We start from the raw sequence: 25,728 nt of genomic DNA on the forward strand, positions 1-25,728 counted from the left end.
CCCACAAAATAGTAATAGGAATACAAATACACCACATTGACTTTTGCCATGTCCGGAGAAGGCTCATAATAATCTCCTCTTCTATATCTTTGTAAACACCTCGGAGTTGGTACGAACAATAGCAACATTCTAGAACATCGCAATACCATTTGGAGTGTCAACTAACATTGATTTAGCGTCATATCATAAGTTTTAACACACGTTGGAACTTCCAATGTGACAGGAAGCACTTCGTCTGGTTTTACTAGCTTTGCCACCTCATAGTCTTTCTTTGCTATTTGAGGGAAAATTGGGTGCACTATGTTGAAGATGTCTTCTCTCATCCTCTCTAGCTTCTCCCTCTTCAATTTATTACAATGGGCACGTTGTAGTTTGCACGCACATCATCTTTGTCAAACTCCGAGGACATGAGTTTGGTTGCAAGTACTTGGAATCTCCCTTGGCACCTCCGTCTTCATTATCATTGGTAGTAGCAACTATGGAATCCCCTTGCATTGTTTTTGGAGCCAGACCCTCAATCACAATCGCCCCATCATTATTTGTGATAGGTACCTCGCCGTGGAGTCAATAGTAATGGATGCCGAAGGATCATCCCTTAGTATAGAGGAAGCAGGAAGCTCTTCTTTCTACCTAGGCACAAAATTTTGCTGGATTGGTGCCTTCCCTTCCTCTTTGAGTTGTTAAGGTCCTTGACATGATTGGCTAGCCTTGGCTTGCATTGCTGAAGCTTGATTGGCCGTAGCTCAATCGGCTGAGTACGAAATGTCATGGATCATAACCAATAGGTTCTCTCCACCCTTGTTGATGCATAGGTCTGCCAGAGGATATGACACCAAAACTCCATAAGACCCACATTGGTCACACAAAGGAGGTTGAACCAAAGGACCCCAACAAGACCTGGAGCCGATTTTATGACACCACAATCTGATTGGATAGATCATCTTGATTTAGAGGTGAACACTCCTTTTTTAGCGTCTAATTCACCGAATCGGTCTTCACTCTTCTCTCTCTTATACTTGCTCATAAGCTTATCGAAGATGCATTGGAACTTCACCACCTTCCATGTATTATATTAACTTCATTAGTCTTCCATGTGCCAATCTTCGCACAAAAGTACGCACAACATTTCCCCTAGCCCTGCTAGGACTGTTAAATGATCGATATACTGATGGTAGTTAAATGATCAATTCCATGGTCAACAAAAGTCAACTGTTGACCTCTCTAAATTTGTCGACAAATCAATGAATAATCGTTTTCACTTACACATTTATTGATGGATCATATATCTAGAGCTCTCTAAATTTGATTTGGCGAGATATTCATTTGAATCTTTTGCAACCCTTATCATTTTCTTTCTTGTCTATTCCTTAACTGTTTGTAATAATAGTCTATGGATCTGTCACGAGTGTACTGTTAAGTTTGACACAAGTGAATTTTCAAATTTTTTATTTAATTGATATTTTGATTGAAACGTGTGGAAACCTATGCCTAAATCTGAAAAAGGAGTCACGCAAGGAAAAAAAACTGATAAGAGAAAAAACAAACCTGTTGGATCGACGGACTCAATTATCCCCACAAGCGGGCCCCGGCTAGCAGGCCGCAGAAATACAATTGGGCCAGAGTAGTACGCAAAAGAGAAAAGAGGGCGGCCCACAGCGGAACTGAGAGCGCGCGGGAAAACGCCCCACCGCCTTCAACTTTTGGCGCTCATTTCTCCCCTCCGCAAAACCCAAATCTAGGGTTCACTCTTCCCCTTTCCCGGCGTGCAACGGCAGTCAAAACTATCCAAGCGGCCACTGGGCCAGCGACTCTTCCCTTCCCCGCTCAGCGGAGCGCATTTCCCAGCATGAGCGGGCGGCGGGGTTCAGCTGCCAGAGGCGGCGGAGGGGGAGGCGGCGGGAACTGGCGGCGGAGCGGGTCGGCGAAGGCGAAGGAGCAGCGGCTGCGCCTGGGCGCGGAGGAGCTCCTCGAGAGCCGGCTGGGATTCGCGCCATACACTGACGGGGAGCGGCGCCTCGGGTGGCTTCTCACATTCTCGCCGGTGAGTTCGATCTCGCCCTCTCTGGTCTCTTGGCTGCAGTTGTTTTGGGCTGAGTCTCAACTGTGGATCTGCCGGGGAATTAAGGGCGGACCTGCGTGATGCCGTGATCCGCGTTGGGATTGAACTGGAATACGTTAGAAATGGGGTCAAAAGTCAAGTAGAAATACGCAGATCAGCAAGAAAGCTTTTACTTTCTGTTTTGGTTAGTGCTCCCGCAGGTAATTGGGTAGCTGGAAATTCACTGCTTAGGCTGTGAAATTTCCTCTTATGTACCTCTAGCCATTGGAGAGACTACCACCATGTCCTGGCAGGCAGGTGCACTCAGTGAATTTTGATGTAGCTTAGTGAAAACATGTGTGCATACTAGTGTCTATTCACTAATATAATATCTTGAAATACTACAAAATCAGTCCTTCTAGTCAAGGTTAGAAAAGGCGCTAGGCGGTGACCCATCGCCTAGAGCCTAGGCGTTTTCTAGGCATTCTGTTAAATTTGCAAGCAACATGTGTAGCTGAATAAATTATATAAGTGTAGTAGCTGAATAAACTTGCAGAGACATATTATATATAGTCACACAACTCACTACACAGGCAAACAAACAAGTACATATACAAAGATGATAAATTACCAAGCGCAGTAGGAGGCAAACAACCAGTAGACTATCAAGCAGAGGATAATTTATGTGGAGGACTGGAGGAGCCAGTAGAATACCAATCAGAGGAGGATCTATGCGTTGGAGCAGTGGACGGAGGAGTAAAGCAGAATGAAGGCAGGGATCAGAGGAGAGAGGAGCAGGGGAGGGTGGACCTTACTTTGGGGCTTGGGTCATGATGTTCCAATGGCGAGGAAGCAGCTCTGGAGGCACGGGGAGCTGAGAGGAAGCAGCTCCATGGGCGGCTGGAGGAGTGAGAGTGAGACTCGCCGGCGTCATGCACGGCAGGCGGCTTGAGGATACCGGTGAATCTGGACGTCGACAGCAGTGAGGACGTCCTCTCTCTCTCTAACCCTCTCCAGGCACTGGCCCGCCAAAGAAGAGCCCCCCGCACTCCTGTTACGCTGACGCCTCGTCCACCTTCTTGTCGCACAGGCGCGGCCACCGCCTAGCCCCCTAATCGCTGCGGTACCCCTCCACCCAGCGCCTACTCGCGCCTAAGCGGGCGTGGATTAGCACCTTGTCAAACACTGCTTCTAGTTTCATATATAGAACTACAGAAATTATTGAAACTTCATTGAATGTAAATAAAGTGTTTCTATGTAGATGGTTCACAATAAATTCTAAGGAGCGATTTGAAGAATCTTTGTCTTAGTGAATCAGCAGGGTTTGACCCTTATTGTAAATATATAAATTAAAAAGTTAAAAAGAGAAATCATGCACTTAAAAAGAACAAGAAGAATACATGTCATCAGATCAATTGGCAATACCTTAAAGTTTCTTAGTTGTAAAATAAAATCAAGACTCAGCTTTTGTTTGAAGTTAGTAAGATTGCAATTTAATCCCTATAACACCTGCAGTCATCATGGGAAGACGAGGACACCGGAAAAATCTACAGCTGTGTTGACTTATACTTTGTGTCACAGGTAAATTTTGCAATTATGATATGAGGCCTGTCTGAACTTCCATATGTCTAACTTTGTATAGTTTCTTGCAGGATGGGTCTACATTTAAAGTGAAATACAAGTTTCGGCCTTACTTTTATGCTGCGACTAAGGTGAGCTAGAGCTTGAGGTTTTATTCTAATACTCCCACCGTAAAATTCGATCATGGAGAAACTCAAACCTTTTCTGATGCAGTTTTTGTTTGCTGTTGTTCTATTTTGGTATATTTTAAATTTTGCAGGACAAGATGGAGTTGGAAGTTGAGGCATATATTAGGCGACGTTATGAAGGGGAAATTTCTGACATAGAAATAATTGAGAAGGAGGATTTAGATCTGGTTTGTCACTTGCTCTGCATGTTGAATCTAATATTCTGTTTGATATCCATCATGAAATGCTGTCATGGTGATAAGTTTGGCTATGTTTAGGTTTAAGATGTTTTCTGCAGGAATTTTGATCTCCTTAGGACTCTTGTATCATTATACTTGATGTCTTGATTCTTCATTGATGGCCATCCTTGTGCTATAGCCATAGTGAGATTCGTATGTCCCTGGAGTTTAGCTGAAGCTGAATGCTTTAAATGTGCAGTTTGAAATTTTGAATACACATGCTAGTTACAATATGCTGAACTGACAGATTATTATTGTTTAAATATGAGTAGGGGAGATGCCAATGTGCTCTTGCTTGTGTCTTTTTCTGCCATTTTGATGTGTCTGGGCCAGGTGTAGAATATAATTTTAACACTTGCACTCTTGTTGCAGAAAAATCATCTTTCTGGCTTGAAGAGAAAATACCTGAAGCTTCAGTTTGATACCGTACAGCAATTAATGCATGTAAGAAATGACTTATTACATGTTGTTGAGAAGAATGAAGAAAAATTAGATGCTGTGGAGGCATTTGAATCAATTCATGGTGTAAAAAGGTGCTTATACACTTCTCATCCATCTTAATTATTTTTTTCTCGAACACGGAGGAGAGCTGCGTATCATTATATTAATACTAAGAAGAAAAAAAGGGTCAACACAACCACAAACAAACATAAACTTTATATTGTTCTTGCCATAGTTTTATTTGGATTAATGTTTACTGCCTTATCCATTTTTGTTGATCATGTGCACTATGGCAGGGTAGAAAGGCCACAAGATTACATAAATTACATCATTGATTTGCGTGAATATGATGTTCCATATCATGTTCGTTTTGCTATAGATAATGGTGAGCCCTACACCAGCTAATCCTTGTTTTTTCACATGCTGATTTGCCACTGACTCTTTTATACTCCTACATCAAATTATTTTGCAGATGTCAGAAGTGGACAGTGGTACAATGTTAGTGTATCTGGTTCTGATGTTTTGCTTCAGAGAAGGGAAGACCTGCTTCAGCGTGCAGAAGTTCATGTATGTGCATTTGATATTGAGACCACAAAGCTGCCCCTGAAGTTTCCAGATGCTGAATACGACACCGTAATGATGATTTCATACATGATTGATGGACAAGGGTACCTGATAATCAACAGAGAGGTTTTGACTTGCATTTTTTTGCCCAATGCTTGTTTATCACTTTTTTATTATGTTCATTTATGGCTTGAAACATCCTTTGCTTTATTTCTTGCGCGTATCGGCTAGCCTTGGCAGCACCAATCACCTGAGAATTTCTTCATGATGTCCTCTCTTTATCTCACTTCTTGCAGAATATCATTCCGTTATGTTTCTTATGTAAGACCCCCTGCGCCCCCTAACAGAAATGATTTTTGTGTTAGAAAAGTGTAAAAAACACTTGACTTGTCTGTTGTTTACTGGATACATACTTCGTGATCAGAATTTACACACACACAAAAAAAACAGCAGCCAGATCTATTACAAATAGCTGTACTCGTCATCCCTTATATGGTAGGAAAGCTACAGACCGTCTAAGAGACTATATGGATATATCTAACACAATCATTATCTTAGATTACCCATTTTTGTTGATTGCTTTTGCAAGATGCAGATGTTTCTCAATTAAGTTTATACAATGCAGTATTTTTTTAATTCTTTGTAGTGCGTTGGAGAAGACATTGAAGATTTGGAGTACACACCTAAACCCGAATTTGAGGGGTATTTTAGAGTTAAGAATGTTCAAACTGAGGTATCAGCAACTATCGTTTTTTTTGTTCAGCACAATATGAATTGCATGCATCATAACTATATTGCTATAACCCCCTTCATTTCTATTGTCTATAGTTGGATCTACTTAAAGCATGGTTTTCTCATATGCAAGAGGTTAAGCCTGGCATTTATGTTACATACAATGGTGACTTTTTTGACTGGCCATTTTTAGAGAAGAGGGCTGCACACCATGGAATAAAAATGAATGAGGTACGCTGTTGATTTAATTTACTTTTGGTTTTATACTTTTATTTAACAGAGTTGGATAATTTGGTTATATAATCTTGTTTTGTGGAAGTGCTTTTAGAAAATCTGGTCTCCCTATTAAGCTAAGCTGCAGCACTATGTTAGTATGTTTTACTACTTTTCTAAAGCATGTTTAAAAATAAAATGTTGTGCAGCACAACTTATTCAGTATCCGCCAAACCAGGTTCTGTGGCTGCTCTGCTGGCATAACCATTCTCAAACTGGCATCAAAGTGTCTGAAGAAAAAAAAATAGAGTTTTTTAGGGGGTGGGGGGGGGGGCATCAACTGTAGTTCAACCACTTGATAATTGATACAAAACAAAGTGATCTAAGAAAAACTGTCTGCATCTGCAGGGAAAATAAACAAGGCCGGGTTATTCTTTAGTACTGTTCTTTCTGATATTATACACATGTTTTTGCTCTCCATTTATTTCTGACCTGGAGCAGATTGGATAAGACTTAGAAATGCCAAAGTTTGTTACGTTTGATATCTAGTTCATTTGTATTTTTTATTGTTGCAGGAGATTGGTTTCCAATGTGACAATAATCAGGGCGAGTGTCGGGCTAAATTTTCTTGCCATCTTGACTGTTTTGCTTGGGTGAAGCGAGACAGTTACCTTCCACAAGGAAGCCAAGGTCTAAAGGTGATGCATTACTTACTGAAACAAAAATTCCTTGAAACTAACTTGATGGTTTAATAATATTCAGTTTTTATGGATGTGCTTAGTTTCAGTTCTAAATGTGTTAATAAAATTACATCTTGGTAATACTACAAAACAATTTTTTAGTGATACCATGTGGAGCATTTGAATAAACAATCAATATACATAATTTTAGCATTTTTTTTATTCCACAAGCACTAGAAAGGTTTGCCATTTGCCTTTTGCTGCTTATGAGGCAGCCCAAATCTTTTATTTTTACATTATTTGCATATTCTTTTGCTTATTATTAATATTTTTTCTTCTTATTTAACTATTTTTCATTTCTCTTATTACATTGTCACACTTGCAGGCTGTTACAAAAGCCAAGCTAGGTTACGATCCTCTGGAGGTTAATCCAGAAGATATGGTTCGCTTTGCAATGGAGCAGCCACAGGTGCCTGAAGTTTGCCATTGTTTTTTATTCTGATGAAGTAACATTATCTCCAATGGAGGTGGTTTAAATACGTCTATGTGACATATAACGCTAAATATTGCTGCTTGGCTGTGATTTTTTGTTTAGTTTTAATGGATTTGTACTTGTCTTAATTTGAAATATTTGCCTGAGTTCATTTTCACCCATTGTTTCTTTTTCAGACAATGGCTTCATATTCTGTATCAGATGCTGTTGCGACGTATTATCTATACATGACTTATGTCCATCCTTTCATCTTTTCTCTTGCAACCATAATACCTATGTCACCTGATGAGGTACTGCGGAAAGGAAGTGGGACACTTTGTGAAATGCTGCTAATGGTTCAGGTCTGTTTAATGAATATTTTCTGCCATGTTTCAATAACATATGCATCTTGAAGCAATATCTTCATCTAGATGCAGGTGTTTCTTATGGAACTCTTCAAGTACTTGAGCTGTCAACCTTTCTGCTTTTGCTTTTCTGTTTTCTTGATCTGAAATTGGTGATGGTTTTATTTTGATGATATGCTTTTCCTTCCCGCTGAAGTTCTATGTATATCATGTGAGTTTTTTTTAACATAAAGCTTGTTTGCTCCTTAAGAGGATGTAAAGTTGTAAATACATATTTTCAAAAAATCATGTGGTTTTATCCCACTGTTGCTTCATTGCTTGTTCTTGGATTTGAGCCCATGGCAAGTGCTTGAACTCCCAATTTCCATTACTATGATATGAATAGTGCATCTTTTCCAATCTACCTGTGATTACCCATGCTTGCTGAATTTAGTTTCTTTTAATGTATAGGCATTCAAGGCTAGTGTCATTTGTCCTAACAAGCACCAAGCTGATCTGGAGAAGTTCTACAATAACCGTTTATTGGAAAGTGAAACCTACATTGGTGGTCATGTTGAGTGTCTTGAAACTGGTGTGTTTAGATCTGATCTTCCCACCAAGTTCCAACTTGAACCATTAGCATATGAGGTAATTTGTTATCCCTTTTCTAGAGCTGGTTAGGGTATTAATCTATTTTACACTGATGTTGTTCAACAGATGATTTGCAATTTCTATATTAACAATCCACATTCTTGTTGCAGCAACTCATTGGAAATCTTGATCGTGATCTGCAATATGCCATTGCTGTAGAAGGAAAGTTGGATATTGATTCTGTAACAAATTATGATGAAGTCAAGGATGCCATAGAGCAAAAGGTATTAGACATTGCGCAGGAAGATACCTTGATCTTCACTTTAAGTCCAGGCTATCAAATGGCAAATTAACAAATGGAAATATATTACAATAATTGGACCAGGAAAATGAAAATAATTCAAAATTGAGACCAATATATTCCATATGTAACCCACTGTGTTTTCACTTTGAAGATTGTTAATTATCTTTTGTTTTTGAAACATATAATTCACTGTACTCCAGGATTATAACTTGAGTAATTGGCTAATGTACCAAGGACAGCCATTCTCTAATGTTTATATAAGAACCTCCCTGCACATGTAGCTGCATAATTTGCATTAATCATATATTACATAGTTTGAAACCAAGCTTGTGTGACCTTTGTTGTTATGTTGAATTCTCAGCTTGTTGCATTGCGAGATCACCCAATTCGTGAAGAACGGCCTCTTATCTATCATCTGGATGTTGCTGCTATGTATCCAAATATTATTTTAACTAATAGACTCCAGGTATTTCCTTGTACATTAATCTAGTATGTCTAATGCCGTATTAGACAGATCAGAGATGTGCTATAATACTCGGTTACGGATTGACTAAAATTCAGTAGTATTATTACCAAAACGGCTACTGAACAGTTGAGTTGTTTAATTGTTTTACCAAATACATCAATCTAAATTGATCTATTTCCTATTGGGGTGAGTTCCCTGATGATATCCTTAGGGAGTTATCTATATCAGATGTAGTCATATAAGAAGTTTTAAAAGATCATGATTTGGTGAGGTACATACATGGCTTAGCTTCCTTGGCTACTGTTTCTAGCCATATCGCTAGTTGAAAGGATCATATGGTTGATGCCCACAATCTCATTGGGCAGTATCTCACTGAAGCATCATTCTGGGTTATGTAGACAACACAAAGAAGCAGAGAGAATGTTTAGACTGTTGCATTGCCAAAAATTCATTATGGCACTATTAGTTTCTGTGCACTAGCCAATTCTCTGAAAAGCTTAGTTGTTAAGCGAAGGTAGGCAAAGCACTCATATTTCAGGACTCCTAGCATAATCTCAATCAGGTATTACACAGTGTGTGGGTTTTGGTGGTGCCAAAGTGCAAAGCGCAAAGGTGCCAGAGCCCAGAGCTAGAAGTGCAGGCCTTGCCTAGTCAACCTTGTGCCAATAATTGTTAAATTTAGATAAAATGAAACTTTTGTGAGCCTTTACTTGATACCTCTAGCTCCAATAATTGTACCGAGATTTGTGCACAAACCAATTCACCCTAAAGAATAAGCTATTAGAAGGCTGGGCATGCAAATATTTCAACAGGCACCTCGGTGAATTGAATGGCTAAGTATCAATGTAAGTTAATGACTGCTATGGGAACAGCTAAGGTCTCTTCGAATCAATCACTCTGTTCCATGAACTATTCTGTTTATTCAGAGACCATCCACTTTCTTCTAAGTTCTGCTACCATATTAGGCCCCTACATGATCATATAAATAAAATGAATAAATTGAATCTTTTCCTCCTTGTTGATTGCAGCCACCATCCATAGTTACAGATGTGGACTGCACAGCATGTGATTTTAATCGTCCTGGAAAAAATTGCCTCAGAAAGCTTGAATGGGTCTGGCGAGGAGAGACCTACATGGCAAAAAAGAAGTATGCATTACAATTTATGTGCTGTGATTTTTGATGAATATTTTATGTAATGCAGTTATGTTTTGTAGTGACTATTATCACATAAAGAGGCAAATTGAGTCAGAGCTGATTCAATCTGGTGGCATCGCATCATCAAAGCCTTTTCTTGACCTCTCAAAACCGGAACATTTACTTAAATTGAAGGATCGTTTGAAGAAATACTGCCAAAAGGTACTATTCCCAAATTCATGGGTAAATTCTCTTTTGGTGAGCCTTATGTGGATGTTCTTATGTCACAATGCAGGCGCACAAAAGAGTTGTTGATAAACCCATTACTGAAGTCAGAGAAGCTGGAATATGCATGCGTGAAAATTCTTTCTATGTAGACACAGTACGAAGGTCAGTCCAATGCTTACTATATTCATATTCCTCTTTATTTTTGATAGCATAGACATGTGGCATTGGTTGTCAATCTGTCTACATGGTAGTTTTTTCATGGAGCAAACTGCAGCTCCGTTTTATACTAATGATTTAGATGGACATGTTCTAAATTATTACCTTCATTTGATAATTCCAGTTTCCGTGATAGAAGATATGAATACAAAGGTCTTAACAAAACATGGAAAGGAAAATTAGCAGAAGCGAAAGCCAGTGGAAATTCTATGAAAATCCAGGAAGCACAGGTTCGATTGTGCACTATACATCATACGGCCATGTTTCATGTTCCAGGCATCTGAATTTCTTTTCTCTGACTTGTCTTTTGCAGGACATGGTTGTCCTATATGATTCTTTGCAACTTGCTCACAAGTGCATATTGAATTCTTTTTATGGATATGTTATGCGCAAGTATGTGAAATTTAAAGACAACATGATTTTCATTTGTATTCATCCAGTACGATTCACAATGTAATAGTGTCATACCTTATTTGATTTAGGGGAGCAAGATGGTACTCTATGGAAATGGCTGGTGTTGTAACATATACTGGTGCAAAGATTATCCAAAATGCTCGATTACTTGTGGAAAAAATTGGAAGGCCACTGGAACTTGATACAGACGGCATTTGGTGTGTTTTGCCTGGCTCATTTCCAGAAAACTTTACTTTCAAGACAAAGTGAGTAAACTACAGCAATTAAAAGTAATTTTTAAACAAGCTGTTTTGTTTTATTATTATGAAACTATCCTATAGCTGCTGACCTGCTGTCACTAATTCAAGGCTGGATCATCTATCCTAGACATTTCTATTGAAATGATTGCCTGAGTTGGGTCTTGAGTGTAGTATTTGCTGGATTGCTTTTAACCCTTGTGGTTTCTAGCTTTTCAGTATGTGCTGCTACTTGTGGTTTTATCAAGGAGTTTGAGCATTGAAGTTACAGGGAGCAAATTAAATAAACGTAAAATCAGCATAGTTCCAGAAGTAGTTGGCATTTTTTTACCGTACATTGGCAGAATTTTGACTATTAATTTTCATCACAATAGTTAAGAAAAAACGACAAGATGACAGAAGAGTGATGCCATGAAAGAAGGTTTTTGTACTTCCGCTACTTTTATGTCTTAAATCTAAGTATTTATCAATGGCCAAAGTGACGAGTGTTGCCTACATTCGTATAATAGTACTTGTGTTTTGGACTGGATGTAGCACAAAATAACTACTGAAACGTGTTTTGGACTGGACGTAGCACAAAATAACTACTGAAACTATCTATTCTCAAGTGATTCATTTGCATTTTTTTGAAGATGGAAATTCTCAACACAAGCTTTTATACTCGATTTATAATCTGACACTTACTGGTGATATTTCAGAGCTGGGAAGAAGCTAACAATATCTTATCCCTGTGTCATGCTTAATGTTGACGTTGCAAGGAACAACACTAATGATCAATATCAAGTAAGAGTACATGTCTTGTTCTTCTGAAAGTTATACTTCAAATCATTATTCAAGTTCTATATTGTCACGGTTGATCCTAATGTTATTAATTGCTTGGTTTCTTTGTTCTACTAGACATTGAAAGACCCAGTAAATAAGACATATACAACACACAGTGAGTGTTCCATTGAGTTTGAGGTTGATGGACCTTACAAGGTGAGTACTTAAATGGTATTACTGTTTAGTTTAGTCTCTTTTTTGTAGTAGTAATAAAATACTGGTCAAACTTACTTTGTTAACCTTGAAACACATCTTAACATAATAGGCCATGATCTTACCTGCCTCTAAAGAGGAAGGGATTCTGATAAAGAAGAGGTATGCTGTCTTCAATGAAGATGGCACCTTGGCAGAACTTAAAGGTTTTGAAATCAAGCGTCGAGGAGAGCTGAAGCTCATAAAAGTTTTTCAGGTATATGCTAACTTTCAGCACCAGTTAATTCAACATTCTCCTTATTTATGTTTTAAATTTGTTCACACCTATTAACAAATAGAAACACAAGACTACGTGCTCCTGCAAAAATTGCGTCTTACTATTAAATATATTCTCTCCTAAGTCCTAAATCATCCTTGTTTGATCTTAGTATCAATGAACAAAGACAAGCAAGTTCTTTTTGTTTAGAGAAGGGACCGAGTCTTATATAAGGAGGCATAAATTAATTGAGGTAGGGACACTTGGTAAACATATAGCCATGCCTCTTGAAATCCTCAGATATCATATGCAAGGGAACACTTGTTCGCTCCAAAAACATCACAAAAAGAACTGAGGACTGTTTGTGCTCTAAAGGGGAATAAGAACTCCATTTGACAAAAAACTGTGGAGAATTTACCGCAGTGGCTTTTGTTATAGAAATGGTTTAATTATGTGCAAACAGATAAAAAGAAGAAAAAGGACAGAAGTTAAAGATATTTTCCATTCCATACTTTCCAAATCTCCCATGAAGCAATGTTGAAAATCTCCATAAAGAAGTTCTGCTAAAAATTTCCTTTTGCATTGTAGATCTTTGTGGACAAGTTCTCTGTTAGTTGGCCAGTTTAATTTCTTAGATTTAACATAAATGTTTTGCTTGCAGGCGGAGGTGTTTGACAAATTTCTTCATGGTTCAACTTTGGAGGAATGCTATTCTGCTGTTGCCTCTGTTGCTAACCGGTGGTTGGACCTACTGGATGTAAGCGACCTGTATAATGAATTATATTCTTATTCTCTAAAGCCTCAACAGGCCAACCAGCTTATGTTATCAGTCAATACTATAAAATTATTTTTCTGTTACAGAATCAAGGAATTGATATTGCTGATAGTGAATTGCTTGATTTCATCTCGGAGTCGAGCACAATGAGTAAATCTTTAGTTGACTACGGAGAGCAGAAGTCATGTGCTGTAACTACAGCAAAAAGACTTGCCGAATTCCTTGGAGATTCGATGGTTAAAGACAAAGGACTACATTGCCAATATATCGTTGCTCGGGAGCCACAAGTAAGCTTTGAAGTGTTTCAGTGATTAAAATCATTTAGCTATACATAACTTCAAATTAGGGTAGTTGTCAATGTTATGTTTTCGTTTTCTTTCCCATGTCCTATCTTGGTATCCTTCATGTGATCCTATCAAGGAACTAGAGGAACATCCCTTGATTCTTTTTGGTGGAATTAGTTCTTTTTTGTTGTTGGCAAAGGTTTCGTGGCTTTAGTTTGCCCATGTAATATTGGGCGAGTTGAATTATTTGTATTTATATTTCCTATGGTTAACTTGACTTTCTTAAAATATTTAGGGCACTCCAGTGAGCGAGCGTGCTGTTCCGGTAGCTATATTTGAGACAGATCCTGGTACCATTTTACATGAAAACTGCTCCTTCTGCATCAGTCAAACTGTTCAATTTACTTACCCTCATGCTATCCATGTACCTTTCAGAGATTGCGAAGCACTATTTAAGGAAATGGTGTAGAATCTCCTCTGATGCAAGCATACGATCTATTGTTGATTGGTCTTACTACAAGCAACGCCTAAGTTCAGCTATTCAGAAAATCATAACAATTCCTGCAGCAATGCAAAAGGTAATATACTCCCTCCGATTCCAAATGTAGGTTGTTTAGGAAATGTACATGGGCTCCAATTTGACACTTTGAATTGTACTTCCTCTCCCAAATTATAAGATGTTTGACTTTTTTTTTACCCCAAGTTTGACCACTCATCTTATTCAAAAAATTTGTGCAAACATAGTCAAATTTAAGTCATTCTTGAAGAACTTTTATTAATAAACCAAGCCACAACAAAAGAAGTGATATTTTGCACAAATTTTTGAATAAGATGAGTGGTCAAACTTGGTGTCCAAAAAGTCAAACATCTTATAGTTTGGGATGGATTGAGTAATTTTTTATTAAAATGTACCATTTTAAGTAGTGAAAAAGATATATACTGCAAAAGTATATTCCATGATGAATATAATAACATCAACATGTGTTGTGAATCTATGTAACTTCTCATATTGATTGTCCAAGTTGATAAAGTTTGACTGGATAAAATCCAATCCTAGTATGACCTAGATCTGTAATTGGAGGTAGTAATTATTTCTTGTTCTCTTTGATTAATATTATTGATGAATCCTTATTTCTTACAGATCTCAAATCCTGTCCCTCGAGTTCTTCATCCAGATTGGTTACACAAAAAGGTCAGGGAGAAAGATGATCGATTTCGGCAGCGTAAACTGCGTGATATCTTCAGTCCCTTGGCTAAAGAAGAGGGGCTGCAGAACTTGAATAGAACTGGAGATATGGAAGATTTATTAATTTCAAACAAGGATTTGAGAAAAAATCCTTCTCATGGTTTAGACATTGACAAAGAAAATAATCCAAATGGAGCATCAGTGGGAACTGGTTTGAATAATAGTAAAAAACAACAAAATTGTATAACTGGGTTAAATGTTCCCCCCGCTTCACAAATCCAAAATGATGCTGCTGAGGAAACAGTTGATAAGAGTACTGACTATCAAGGATGGCTTGATGCTAAGAAAAGAAAGTGGAAATATGTCCGTGAACAAAAAAAACGTCGAAGGTATGCTACTATTAAAATACACACTTCTTTAAACACTTTTAGAAGTTAATATACTCTTATAACTCGCGTTATTTTAGATCCAGGCACTTTACTTTGATGTTTGGTGCTGGGCATTTTATAGGACTCTAATAGATTGTTTTTCAAGTAAAATCAGATAACTTAAAAGGAATCAAGTCTGAACTTTCAGTAGGTCATCTTACTGCTATTTGTTTTGCAGCGTATACTACTTTATATGTTAATTTTTTGTTGGCTTTTACCAAATTAGGTCATCCATAAATTGTTTTCCATGAGGCCCAAAGCTGTTCCCCTAGGTTAGTAACATGCTTTTATTGGAAGGTGTACTTCATAGTATTGAATAAGCTGAACAATTAAGGTGTATTTTGTGCCTAAATTTTGCTTGCAGCCTGCAGGTGTCCCACACAGATCATTTATCCTAATTCTATATATGAGACCAGCAGTGTTTTCTGATCGTCCGATTAATCGTCCTTATCAGTCTGTAGCACTTGATTAGGGCCTCCGATTCGATTAGAGCGATCAGAAACCTGATCGTCCGATTAATCGTCGATTAATCACGATTAATCGTTCGATCAGGCCTCCTGACCGATCAGAGTTAACTGGCAGATGGGTTGCTTTTGGCCTGGGATATATTTAATTGGGTCAGACCCATTAGGATTTCCCTTATAACTTCACCCCCACTCTCTTCTCAGTCCTCACTCCCACTCCAGCCGTCAGCTACTGAGCTGCTGCTCCTGCTCGTGCTGCTTGCTGCTTCCTCCTCCCTCTTCCCTGCTGCCTGCTTCTTCCTCCCCATTCCAGCTCCAATCCATGTAGCCCGCTGCTGCTTGCTTCCTCCTCACTCTTCCCTGCTGCCTGCTTCTTCCTCCCCCTTGACCTTGATGCTTGATGTGTACTATATAAATATATGGAGTCAAATCTCACAGGTAAGTAGCCAACTAACTAGAAATATAGTCTTGATGCTTGATGTGTACTATATAAATATATAGTACATGGTATATATACCATACATATATGATATATACTTATATAGTCCTGCTTTATGCTGGACGATTATATGGATGATTAGACCGATCAGGAGTCGATTAATCGTCCAGATCGGTGCCAGACTGATTAGAAACGATAAGCCGATCAGAAAACATTGGAGACCAGAATAGAGTATTACATGTTTGCCCTTAATAGATTCTATGATAAGGCACACCAGGTTTCAGATGTTATAGAAGTCAATGCCTTGTATTGGTTTAACCCATTGGAACCTTATCTGTTTGGAGGATTTTGATGGACACCTTATGTTCTTTGTCCATTAAGCTACTTTAGTATTGTAAGTTCTTTTTAGTCTGGACTTATTAAAGTGATGGGAGACTAAACAAATTAACCACGATAGTTATGTAGAAGCCAAAGTTTATGTCTCTCTTCTGCTTCTGCCAGGTTGGGTGCTGCTGCCACTTTTGACAGTCCTAATGCTTTGCTCTCGGCAAGACATGCCAATCAGTTACCTGGCAACAGTCGAAATAGATCTACATTTTTCCAGAAACAAGAATTGGCTCTCTTTAGATCACATTGGCAGGTATGTATCTCCTGTTATCTATTATGCTCTGTAGCATTTGTTTTACCATCTTTTTTTAAAAAAACATTATGTCTTTGCTTATGGTGATGCTTGTTACTTCCATATATTATCCATACCAGATAATCCAGCTTGCTTCAAGTACAGTGCCTGGTCACTTTTTTGCGTGGGTTGTTGCTGAAGGGATTATGTTCAAGATTCCTATTAATGTGCCTAGAACTTTTTACCTAAACTCAAAGGCTCCTGTCACAGAAGAGTTTCCAGGAAGGCGTGTCAAAAAGATTCTCCCACATGGAAGACCTTGTTTCAACCTCATTGAGGTGAATGTAGTGAATAATAGCTGCAAAGTAACCAGGGATACAATTTCTTTGTCTAAGAGAACATGCTTTGACTGTCATTTAGGTTGTAACAACTGAAGAACAATTCAGGGCCGAAGGCAAAAAACTTGCAGCTCATCTAGCAGAGCCAGATGTTGAGGTGAGCATTTGTTGATGTGTTTATGGGAGATGGTTTTGCATTATGTTTCTTTCATTTCCTTTATAACCTTGAATTACGTTTAGGGAATATACGAGACAAAAATTCCACCAGATCTCAATGCTGTTCTCCAAATTGGCTGTGTATGCAAAGTGGACAAGTCCGCAAAAAAACGAAGTATACAAGATGGATGGGATCTCGCTGAGTTGCAGATGAAAACAACTGCGGAGTGCTCATATTTGGAACAAACAGTTTCATTTTTCTATTTATACCACAGGTACCCCTAATAACATAGTTATTATAAGCATATAAGACCTGTAATGGTAATCTATGTAGCACTACTTGACACTTTTATATTTTGCCTACAGAGTGGTAATTATGCCCATTTTCCATCTCTATCAAAAGTATTAGAGTAATTGTAGTTAACTAATTCAAGCCCTTGTACTATGGAGTAAACTGTTAGTTTTAGTGTATGTATGATCTCTCAAGGACTCAATGATTGTTTCTAGGATATTTTCTCAAGATCATAAGACACATGTTTACAATCTTTTACTTTTTAATGTATTGTAGGATTTGCATCAATGAATGTACTCTTCTTCCTTTCCTGTATCATATGAAAGCCGATTGTACTCTTCAGTAATACATTTATTAATCTGAGACTTACATACATATTCTTTAATTTCAGCTTCAATGAAGGAAGGGCTGTATATGTATTTTACTTCCCTACGTCTCTCCGAATACATGCAGTGGTTGTCAATCCTTTCCGTAACAAAGAAATATCTCCGTCATTTCTTGAAAAGCAATTTCGAGATGCTTGCCAAGCCCTTGGTTCTGTCCCTGAGAATCTTTCTTTCCATGTATGAGTGAAATCATGAGATGCAATATATAAATTTTCATGCTGTTTGGCATACCTAATTCTGATTCTTTAACTCTATCTTTAGGTGGACTACCAAACATCAATTGATGCTGGTAGCAAATACGTGCAAAGAATGTTACTTGAGTATAGGTATGCTGTTTTCTTATTATTTAAAAACAGTCTTGTTTAATGGCTTCTTTTTCTGTGAGCCATGAACACTTTATTGGGCTAGGTTTTGTAATCTGGGGAATAAAAAGTTTCTGATGTACTGGACATGCATGTATGCAAAATTTGTATCCTGTGATCACATTTGGGCTCTTTTTGTGTTTACTGGTTGCTGACACCAGCCAATTTGTTCTAGAAAATTAGGGTAAAAGAGAAAAATATTATTATAATTTAATATCAGGCAAAGTGCTTTTAAGCATTAGATTTCACAAAAATGGCAGATACCCCTTCTCCAATTTGTCCATGTGGTAACTGTCACATCAAAATTCCTGTTGTAAGTTTGTAGCTAAGTCAGTAGAGAGTATCAGTATAATCCTTTGTTGTCTGTGGTTAAGTTTTGTCTGAAAGGGCACTACCTAAAGATTGGCAAGCATACACAGTCAGTATGTTGAAACATAAAGTGCAAATGTTTTACTTTAATGTATGATTCAACATCAGAATTGCCACAGTTAGTATGTTGAAACATAAAGTGCAAATGTTTTACTTAAATGTATGATTTGACATCAGAATTTGCAAATTTCTTTCTATTTTGATCTAATGGCTGAGGCACCTAAGCTGTGTATATGCTAGACAGTATCTAGTGTCTTCCTATTCTAGTATATTTAGTAATTTTGCTTATCATAAAATTTAAGGAAATCTTTTGTAGACAACAACATCCTGGACCTGTCATAGGCATCATAGAGTGCCCTAAACTCCAAGCTATAAAGGCAGCTGTACGAGCACTTGATGATTTCCCATGTGTAACCATTCCTAGCAATGCACGGGACAACAACTATCAGGTATAAAATGGACAAAGGCCATTGCATTTTATTACCTTTTGTTCTTCCTCTTGTTTTGCTTACTTTGCTTGTCCAGGCTCTCGGTTGGCAAGCAACAGCTGGTCGAACAAGTATGCAGCGTTGTGCAGCATCAACCCAATGGTTCAATGAACGGATTTCACTAGCTAGATATGCACATGTAAAGTTCTCTACTAGCAAATACATCAGTTAGTTATTTCAGTTTATATCGAAATAAACTGAACACCAATGCTTTTAAACAGGTGCCACTGGGTAATTTTGAGCTAGACTGGCTTCTTTTTACTGCTGATGTATTTTTTTCAAGGGCATTGCGTGATCAACAACAGGTTTGTTCTATCTTGATCATGGAAGTTGGCATTTATTTTATTTGAATTCCATGCACTTGTCTGTCATATTCTTTGTGGTGAGCTTCTGATTGATTATCTTTTCACACCATTAGTTTTTCAGCTTTGTAAATGATATGCAGCTTTCCAGGAGAACATGCATGCAAACCAGTCATCTTAAAACTATGTCTTGCTTTTCACAAAGGACCATATAGAAGCCAAGTACATTTTCTTTTTTGGAAATTAGCTGGGGCGTGAAGTACCTCTTACCTCTCAGCCCTAGGGTTGGTGCTGTTCTTGTACACGGGCACGCTTATTTAGTTAACCACTGGCATGAGTGAGTTTTTGTTTGTAAGAGTTCTTTTTTTTCTTTCTTCTTAATATACTCCTGTGTGTTCGAGAAAAACATATTATGTAAATTATATATATATTGCCCATATAGAGAAGAAAAAAGCTTGAAATTGTCTGCAAAAATATTTCTCTACATGTCTTTAGGGAAAACTGGGTATGAGTGGAGGGAAAGCATGATGCACTGGCCAACTAAAAAATTTGCCATTTGGATGTGCTGATGTGGAATGAGAAATTGGGAGGCCTCAATAACAATTGTACTGAACACAAACAGCATATCAACAAAATAAGATTACACTAGTCACAATCACCAAACAGACATTTTTTTTTGTTTTCAAGAATGTGTGATTACATGAGCTATGCTCTCCTGAAGGAGGCGACTAAACAGAGAGCAGTCTCTGTATAGCGCTGATGAGGACCTGTCCAGATACGCCTTTGTGGGCCCTACAGCCATCTTATTTTCGTCCCTCACGCACGTCGTGCCCTGCTCGCTTCTTTGGACTCTGGTCAGAGCCTTTGCTGCCCGCATTCCTGCCTGGCTCCAGTGGCGCCACTGGAACTACCGCTAGCAACTGCTGGCAGGCGGCGCTTGTGCCACCCCACTACCACCTCCTCCCCCAGGCATCCCTCTAGACCTGGATGCTACATATCCTGGTTTAATTAATGAGCCTGAAGCAGGGTTCAACCCTGTACTTTACAAATACCATCACGGTTTAAATGGAGTGTTTTTTTTGTTTTTTTTTTTTGAAAACCGCAGGAGAGCTGCGTTTCATTGCATTATAGAGAAGAAAAATAGGGTAGGTCCCCAACAAGATCCTCACTCATACGGGGACCAAATATGAGTGAGGCAATTACACACACACCTTTACTGGGCTCATAGAAATCAGCTGAAGCTAGACCCTAACTAAGCAGCCCTAGTCACCCAACGCCAAACCAAGCTCAATGAGCTTCTTTGCCCCAGCCATGCACCAGAGACTATGCTCATTCTTTAGCTCACTCCAAAGCATGCTCAGTGAAGGAGAAACCCCCTCAAAGACACATGTGTTTCTATGTTTCCAAATAATCCAGGCCCCTAAAATAATTAGAGAATTCACTCCTCTCCTGTGTTCCTTGCTCACTCTGCTGATCGTCTTGCGCCACCATTCAGCAAAACTCCGCTCGTTTTGCCGGGGAGTTCAATCAGCTAAGTTTAATGGGGTGAGTAATTTGCACCATACTTGTCTTGCCATCACACAAGATGTTAGCAAATGTTGTATTGTCTCCTCTTCCTGATCGCATAGGGGGCATTTATCCGGATGTGAAAGACCCCTCTTAGCAAGCCTATCAGCTGTCCAACATCTATTACGGATCGCCAGCCACAAGAACATTTTGCATTTGCTTGGAGCCCAAGACTTCCATAGGCGGTGCCACGGCTCAAAAGTCACTGCACCATAGAAAAAAGCTTTATATGCAGATTTGGAAGAGTAGCAGCCACTTGTATCTAGCCTCCATATGTGGCGATCCTCTTGGTCAGTCAGAGTGATACTCATGAGACAATCACAAAGCTGTAGGAATTCTCTCATACCGATCCAGGATAGGCCGCCATGAATGTCTCGTGCCCATTGCACGTTAGAGAGAGCTTCAGCCACAGTACGTCTTTTGCGAATTCTTGGCGAGACACAAGCAAAAACAGTTGGTGCAAGATTTTCAATCGAGCACCCATGCAGCCACCGATCGGTCCAAAAGAGAGTATTTTGTCCATTCCCTATCTCTGTCGTGACTGCAATAGAGGACAATGCATATGTTTCCTACTGACTTGCCATATATGTAGGTACTATGGATATCGGATGATGGCATTCCTGATTTAGGAGGCACTTACGAAGGAGAGACATGTTTTGCTGATGAAGTGAGCAGCATTGATTTATTTCCCAATATGCATGGTGTTTTACCTTTTTTTCACTGTTTAGCTAAACATGACCTGATTTTATAGGTCATTCAGCCTGCACTTACTTATCCTGGTGCATATAGAAGAGTTTCTGTTGAGCTTAAGGTAGGCTCAGATCCTATTGGCTTGGAAACATTAAAATACTACAAGCTCATTTCTTGCTGATAATCAATTTATATGTAACATATATTTCTTCTGCAGATCCACCATTTGGCGGTTAATGCTCTCCTAAAGAGTAGTCAAGTGGACGAAATGGAAGGAGGATCAATCGGTAGCTTTGGAAACGACGTGCCTCCTGGTCCACATGGCACTGAAACTGACTTTGACGATGCTAGCTTATGTATACCTGCTTTCCAGGTGCTAAAGCAACTTATTCAAAGATGCATTTCAGATGCAGTGTCGTCTGGAAATGTATTTGCTGATGCAATATTGCAACATCTCTACCGCTGGCTTTGCAGGTAATATCTCATGTTTGTGCTTGAACTGTTAATAATTGCATTTCAATTTTAGTGTGTTCTTAGCATGTTCTTGAATACTTTTTCAGCCCACGATCGAAACTTCATGATCCAGCTCTCCATCGTCTTCTTCATAATGTAAGCTGAATTACTTAACTGTGTCAACAGTCCTTTTTGTAATACAGATATCTTTTCTAGTATTTACTCCTTATCTTTTTACTAGATTTACAAAATAATTATTTGGCAAACAATCACTGTTTTTTACTAGTGTCAGTTTTTATGCAGTCGAATGTCCAACATTACCTACACTACAACTTATCTTACCTTGTCTTTTTCTTTATAATTGAACTTTATCAGGTGATGAAGAAAGTCTTTGCTCTATTGTTGGCTGAGTTCCGAAAGCTGGGAGCTAATGTTATCTTTGCAAACTTTTCTAAGATAATCATAGATACTGGAAAAGTAGATTTGTCATCTGCACATGCATATTGTGATAGCTTATTGAAGACCTTGCAGACAAGGTACCGTGTGGCCACTTATTGCAAATAGAATGGGTAATCTACTTATTCTCTAAACTGAGACTAATAGTCTACTTTGTTTAGGGATCTTTTCGAGTGGATAGAATTGGAACCATTGCACTTCTGGCATTCTTTACTGTTCATGGATCAGGTTTGTACCTTTCGTTGTGTTACACTGTTACCACTTACCACAATATATTGATTTATACTTTTCTTTTTTGCCTTTGATGTTTCTTTATCTTATGTTGTTTTATGCTTTAGTATAACTATGGCGGAATTCAAGCTAAAGCACAAAATGTGGACTCTTCAGATGGTGATAATGATATTGACATTGTCTCAAGCTGGAACATGGCAGAAGATTTGCCCAAAGATACACAGGTCTATTTGTTATAATTTCAGTCATCCTAACATTAGTAACGACTTTCTGCAAATGAAACTCAAATGATTGCTCTGACCTAAAATTTCATTATTTTTTCTTTTGTTAAAATACAGGATCACTTTGTCTTAATTGTATCCGAATTCCTATATATTCCATGGAAATTCATGAAGGAACAAGTAGCTACTCAAGCTACCATAAGGGATGATACCTCATGCACTCCATCTGTAACAGTCATGGCCGCCGAGAATCTTGAGGGCCAGGTGATAGCACACCTCCGTGACAAGGTAATGTATTTTCTTTTTCATCCAGATAGCATGGAAATGTGGACATCCAAACATTACCAGTAACATTTTAACCACAATTAATATATTGCTATTGTGGTGCATAAAGCTAATGATGGTTCCTAAGTACATGTCATTCAGAGTTCCATAAAGTTATGGAGTTTCTTAAGCACAATATTTATAACAAATGGAGTACCATATGCTCTGGAAACACTGTTCTTTATAATCTGACTTTAATAATACCTGGTTGCAGATTAGCAATTACTTTGCAGACAAGCTTCTAAGAACCGTAAGTGATATACTTCACCATTTCAAAGGGAAAAGCAAGCATGAGTCAGATGAACCTGCAAACAGAGAATCTGATCCTCACACACATAAAGGCGATGCTGCATTGGAGTTCATTAAGCATGTCTGTGCAGTTCTTGCTCTTGATCAGAATGTTCAGCATGATATTTTGGTAAATCTTCTGTTTGGACGACTCAACTGATATTAAAAAGTTGCTGTTTTCACTGGAAGAACTTAAAGCGGAAAGATTATTTGTTAATTATTATTTCTTCACCAAATAGTTAGGTGTCCTCCCTGTGCTGTTGCTATATATCTACTAATGACTTGCAGATAGGCCGACATGTCTGTCTTCTCAGTTCGACATGCATGTCGACTACTTAATTAAAAAAACATGTAGTCATGTCCTTCTGTCTTTGAATAAAATAATTAAAAAAAGGCTTGACCCTGGGGGGAAAACCCTCTCCCTGGGCATAACTGTTAAGGTAGAAATTTCTTTGACCCTGACTGGCAGCCTCCCAACTAGAGGTCTTGCTGCTGCGCTGTCATTGTGTTGCTTGTCTTTGAATTAACAGAAGTACCAGATAGTCTTGTGCCACATTTGGGCAAGAAAATAAACTCCTTTTCTTTCAAATGTTGTAGAAGAATAACCAGCCTTTCCTTTTTTATGACTGGGCTAAATTTTTACACTTGTAGCTGTACTATAATTCCTCTCACCATACAAATATTTCTGGCAGAGAATGAGGAAGAACCTGTTAAAGTTGGTTCGTGTAAAGGAGTTTGCTCCAGAAGCACAATTCCAAGACCCATGTGCCTCATTCACCCTGCCAAATGTGATCTGCAGGTATTGTATCCATAAACCAAATTGTGAAAAGTTCGTTGCATCCTTGCATAATAATTTGCGATAGTATTTTAGCTATTTATCTTTGTGCTTGCATTGAAAAAAAAGAGTTGAAATACATTTTCATAAAAAAGAAACAGGAGAATGTTAATCAGAGAATTGGAACCAAATAGTGTTTCTTGCTCTCTTGCCAGTTCTCACCTTAACTGCTCAATTTGTAAAATTGGTACGACCTATGGGTCAGAATTAAAATGTAACCTTTAGCTGGAAATTGTTCCAATCTTTTGTTAGAATCATAAATGTACAGATTCAGCATTGTTCTCTTGAATCTTGATGTTACCAAATCTTATGAAACAACTACATTGGCAGCTATTGCAATGATTGCCGGGACCTGGATCTCTGCCGCGACTCAACACTCCAGGGTCAGGAGTGGAGATGCGCGGTGCCGCAGTGTGGGCAGCCATACCACCGTGAGCAGATGGAGAACGCACTTCTACAGGTGGTCCGCCAGCGAGAGCGGCTGTACCACCTGCAGGATCTGGTGTGCGTGCGCTGCAGGCAAGTGAAAGCCGCCCATTTGTCGGAGCAGTGTTCCTGTGGGGGCTCCTTCCGGTGCAAGGAAGAGTCTTCATATTTTCTCAGCAAAATGCGGGTGTTCCTGAAAGTGGCGGTCAACCAAAAGTTCCAGCTCCTGCAAGATTGCGTGCAATGGATTCTTGAAGTCAGATGATGCAGTCAGCTACTAGTAGAACACAGTTTTAGCTGAAGCTAGGATTTACAACTTTGCATAGGCTATAGCTCCGAAGAATGTATATAAACAGGTGTATACGGTGCCACGTATCAAGTTGATCTTTGGTAGAGTAAAACTGTTCGGACTTCAGAAGATACCAGTTTATCAGTGATGATAACGATGTGTGGTAGCAGTGTACCTCTACCCTGCTTGCAAAAGATTGTTATTGTATTGTAGATATTCAAAGGTGGATGACAAGAAACGATTGTAGCCTTGGCATCGAAACATCTGGATAATTAGCGTTACGGGAGGGGGGAAAAAAATCTTCTAGTATGAGACATTGCTGATGCAAAACTCAACTTTGTATATTGGAGGCCATGTAGATATCTTTGGTTATGGCCTAGGAGCATGAGTTGAACGGAAAATAAAGTTTCATTTTCAAATCTAGCCGCATAGATTATTCTAAGCTATGATGTGGCAGCACGAACGGTAGGGATGACGTGAAATGTGATACACGCGTCGGACCAGATGCTGCCAGCCCTGACACTACACTAACCTTGGGACGTCATGCTAGTTGTCTGTTTTTGTTGCCACCATCATCATACTGTGTTATTTTACACAAGGAAATGGAAACGGAGTGTGACTTGTGAGGGGCCAGGATTCGTTGGAGGGTGGATGGAGCCCCCGCGTGCCCTGTGACCTCAGCCTTCTCCGGGCGGGATGCATTATTGTAGGAGTACCATTTGATGATTTTTGTAAACGTTGTCAAACTTGTCCTTTAGTTCGCGAGAGG

At 38.8% G+C, this 25,728-nt stretch overlaps 1 protein-coding gene across 1 annotated transcript; it reads left to right on the plus strand.

The window, feature by feature from the left end:
• Positions 1,715-25,382, plus strand: LOC8056089 (DNA polymerase epsilon catalytic subunit A). The gene is made up of 49 exons (XM_021459730.1): positions 1,715-2,041; positions 3,554-3,619; positions 3,691-3,750; positions 3,879-3,974; positions 4,398-4,558; positions 4,763-4,851; positions 4,939-5,156; positions 5,677-5,763; positions 5,859-5,993; positions 6,551-6,673; positions 7,041-7,124; positions 7,325-7,489; positions 7,943-8,119; positions 8,233-8,346; positions 8,728-8,832; positions 9,861-9,979; positions 10,048-10,189; positions 10,263-10,357; positions 10,536-10,641; positions 10,725-10,804; positions 10,894-11,070; positions 11,760-11,844; positions 11,959-12,039; positions 12,149-12,292; positions 12,954-13,049; positions 13,154-13,354; positions 13,647-13,701; positions 13,787-13,929; positions 14,493-14,926; positions 16,370-16,508; positions 16,628-16,825; positions 16,908-16,982; positions 17,066-17,256; positions 17,665-17,836; positions 17,921-17,985; positions 18,707-18,839; positions 18,916-19,017; positions 19,100-19,183; positions 21,339-21,413; positions 21,498-21,557; positions 21,654-21,910; positions 21,997-22,045; positions 22,265-22,425; positions 22,507-22,573; positions 22,684-22,800; positions 22,915-23,085; positions 23,336-23,539; positions 24,102-24,208; positions 24,575-25,382. Exons 1-49 carry the CDS (start codon positions 1,847-1,849, stop codon positions 24,933-24,935), a joined length of 6,621 nt encoding a protein of 2,206 aa, XP_021315405.1. The 5' UTR covers positions 1,715-1,846; the 3' UTR covers positions 24,936-25,382.

Source organism: Sorghum bicolor, chromosome 4, assembly GCF_000003195.3.
Source record: "Sorghum bicolor cultivar BTx623 chromosome 4, Sorghum_bicolor_NCBIv3, whole genome shotgun sequence".
NCBI classification, from domain to species: domain Eukaryota; kingdom Viridiplantae; phylum Streptophyta; class Magnoliopsida; order Poales; family Poaceae; genus Sorghum; species Sorghum bicolor.

Excerpts from the sequence above, each read along its gene's own strand:
- LOC8056089 (XM_021459730.1), top strand. The coding sequence starts at position 1,847 with ATGAGCGGGCGGCGGGGTTCAGCTGCCAGAGGCGGCGGAGGGGGAGGC. Across the intron at positions 5,994-6,550 it reads ATGGAATAAAAATGAATGAG|GAGATTGGTTTCCAATGTGA; the intron begins GTACGCTGTTGA and ends TTATTGTTGCAG. Across the intron at positions 16,983-17,065 it reads TAGCAGAGCCAGATGTTGAG|GGAATATACGAGACAAAAAT; the intron begins GTGAGCATTTGT and ends AATTACGTTTAG.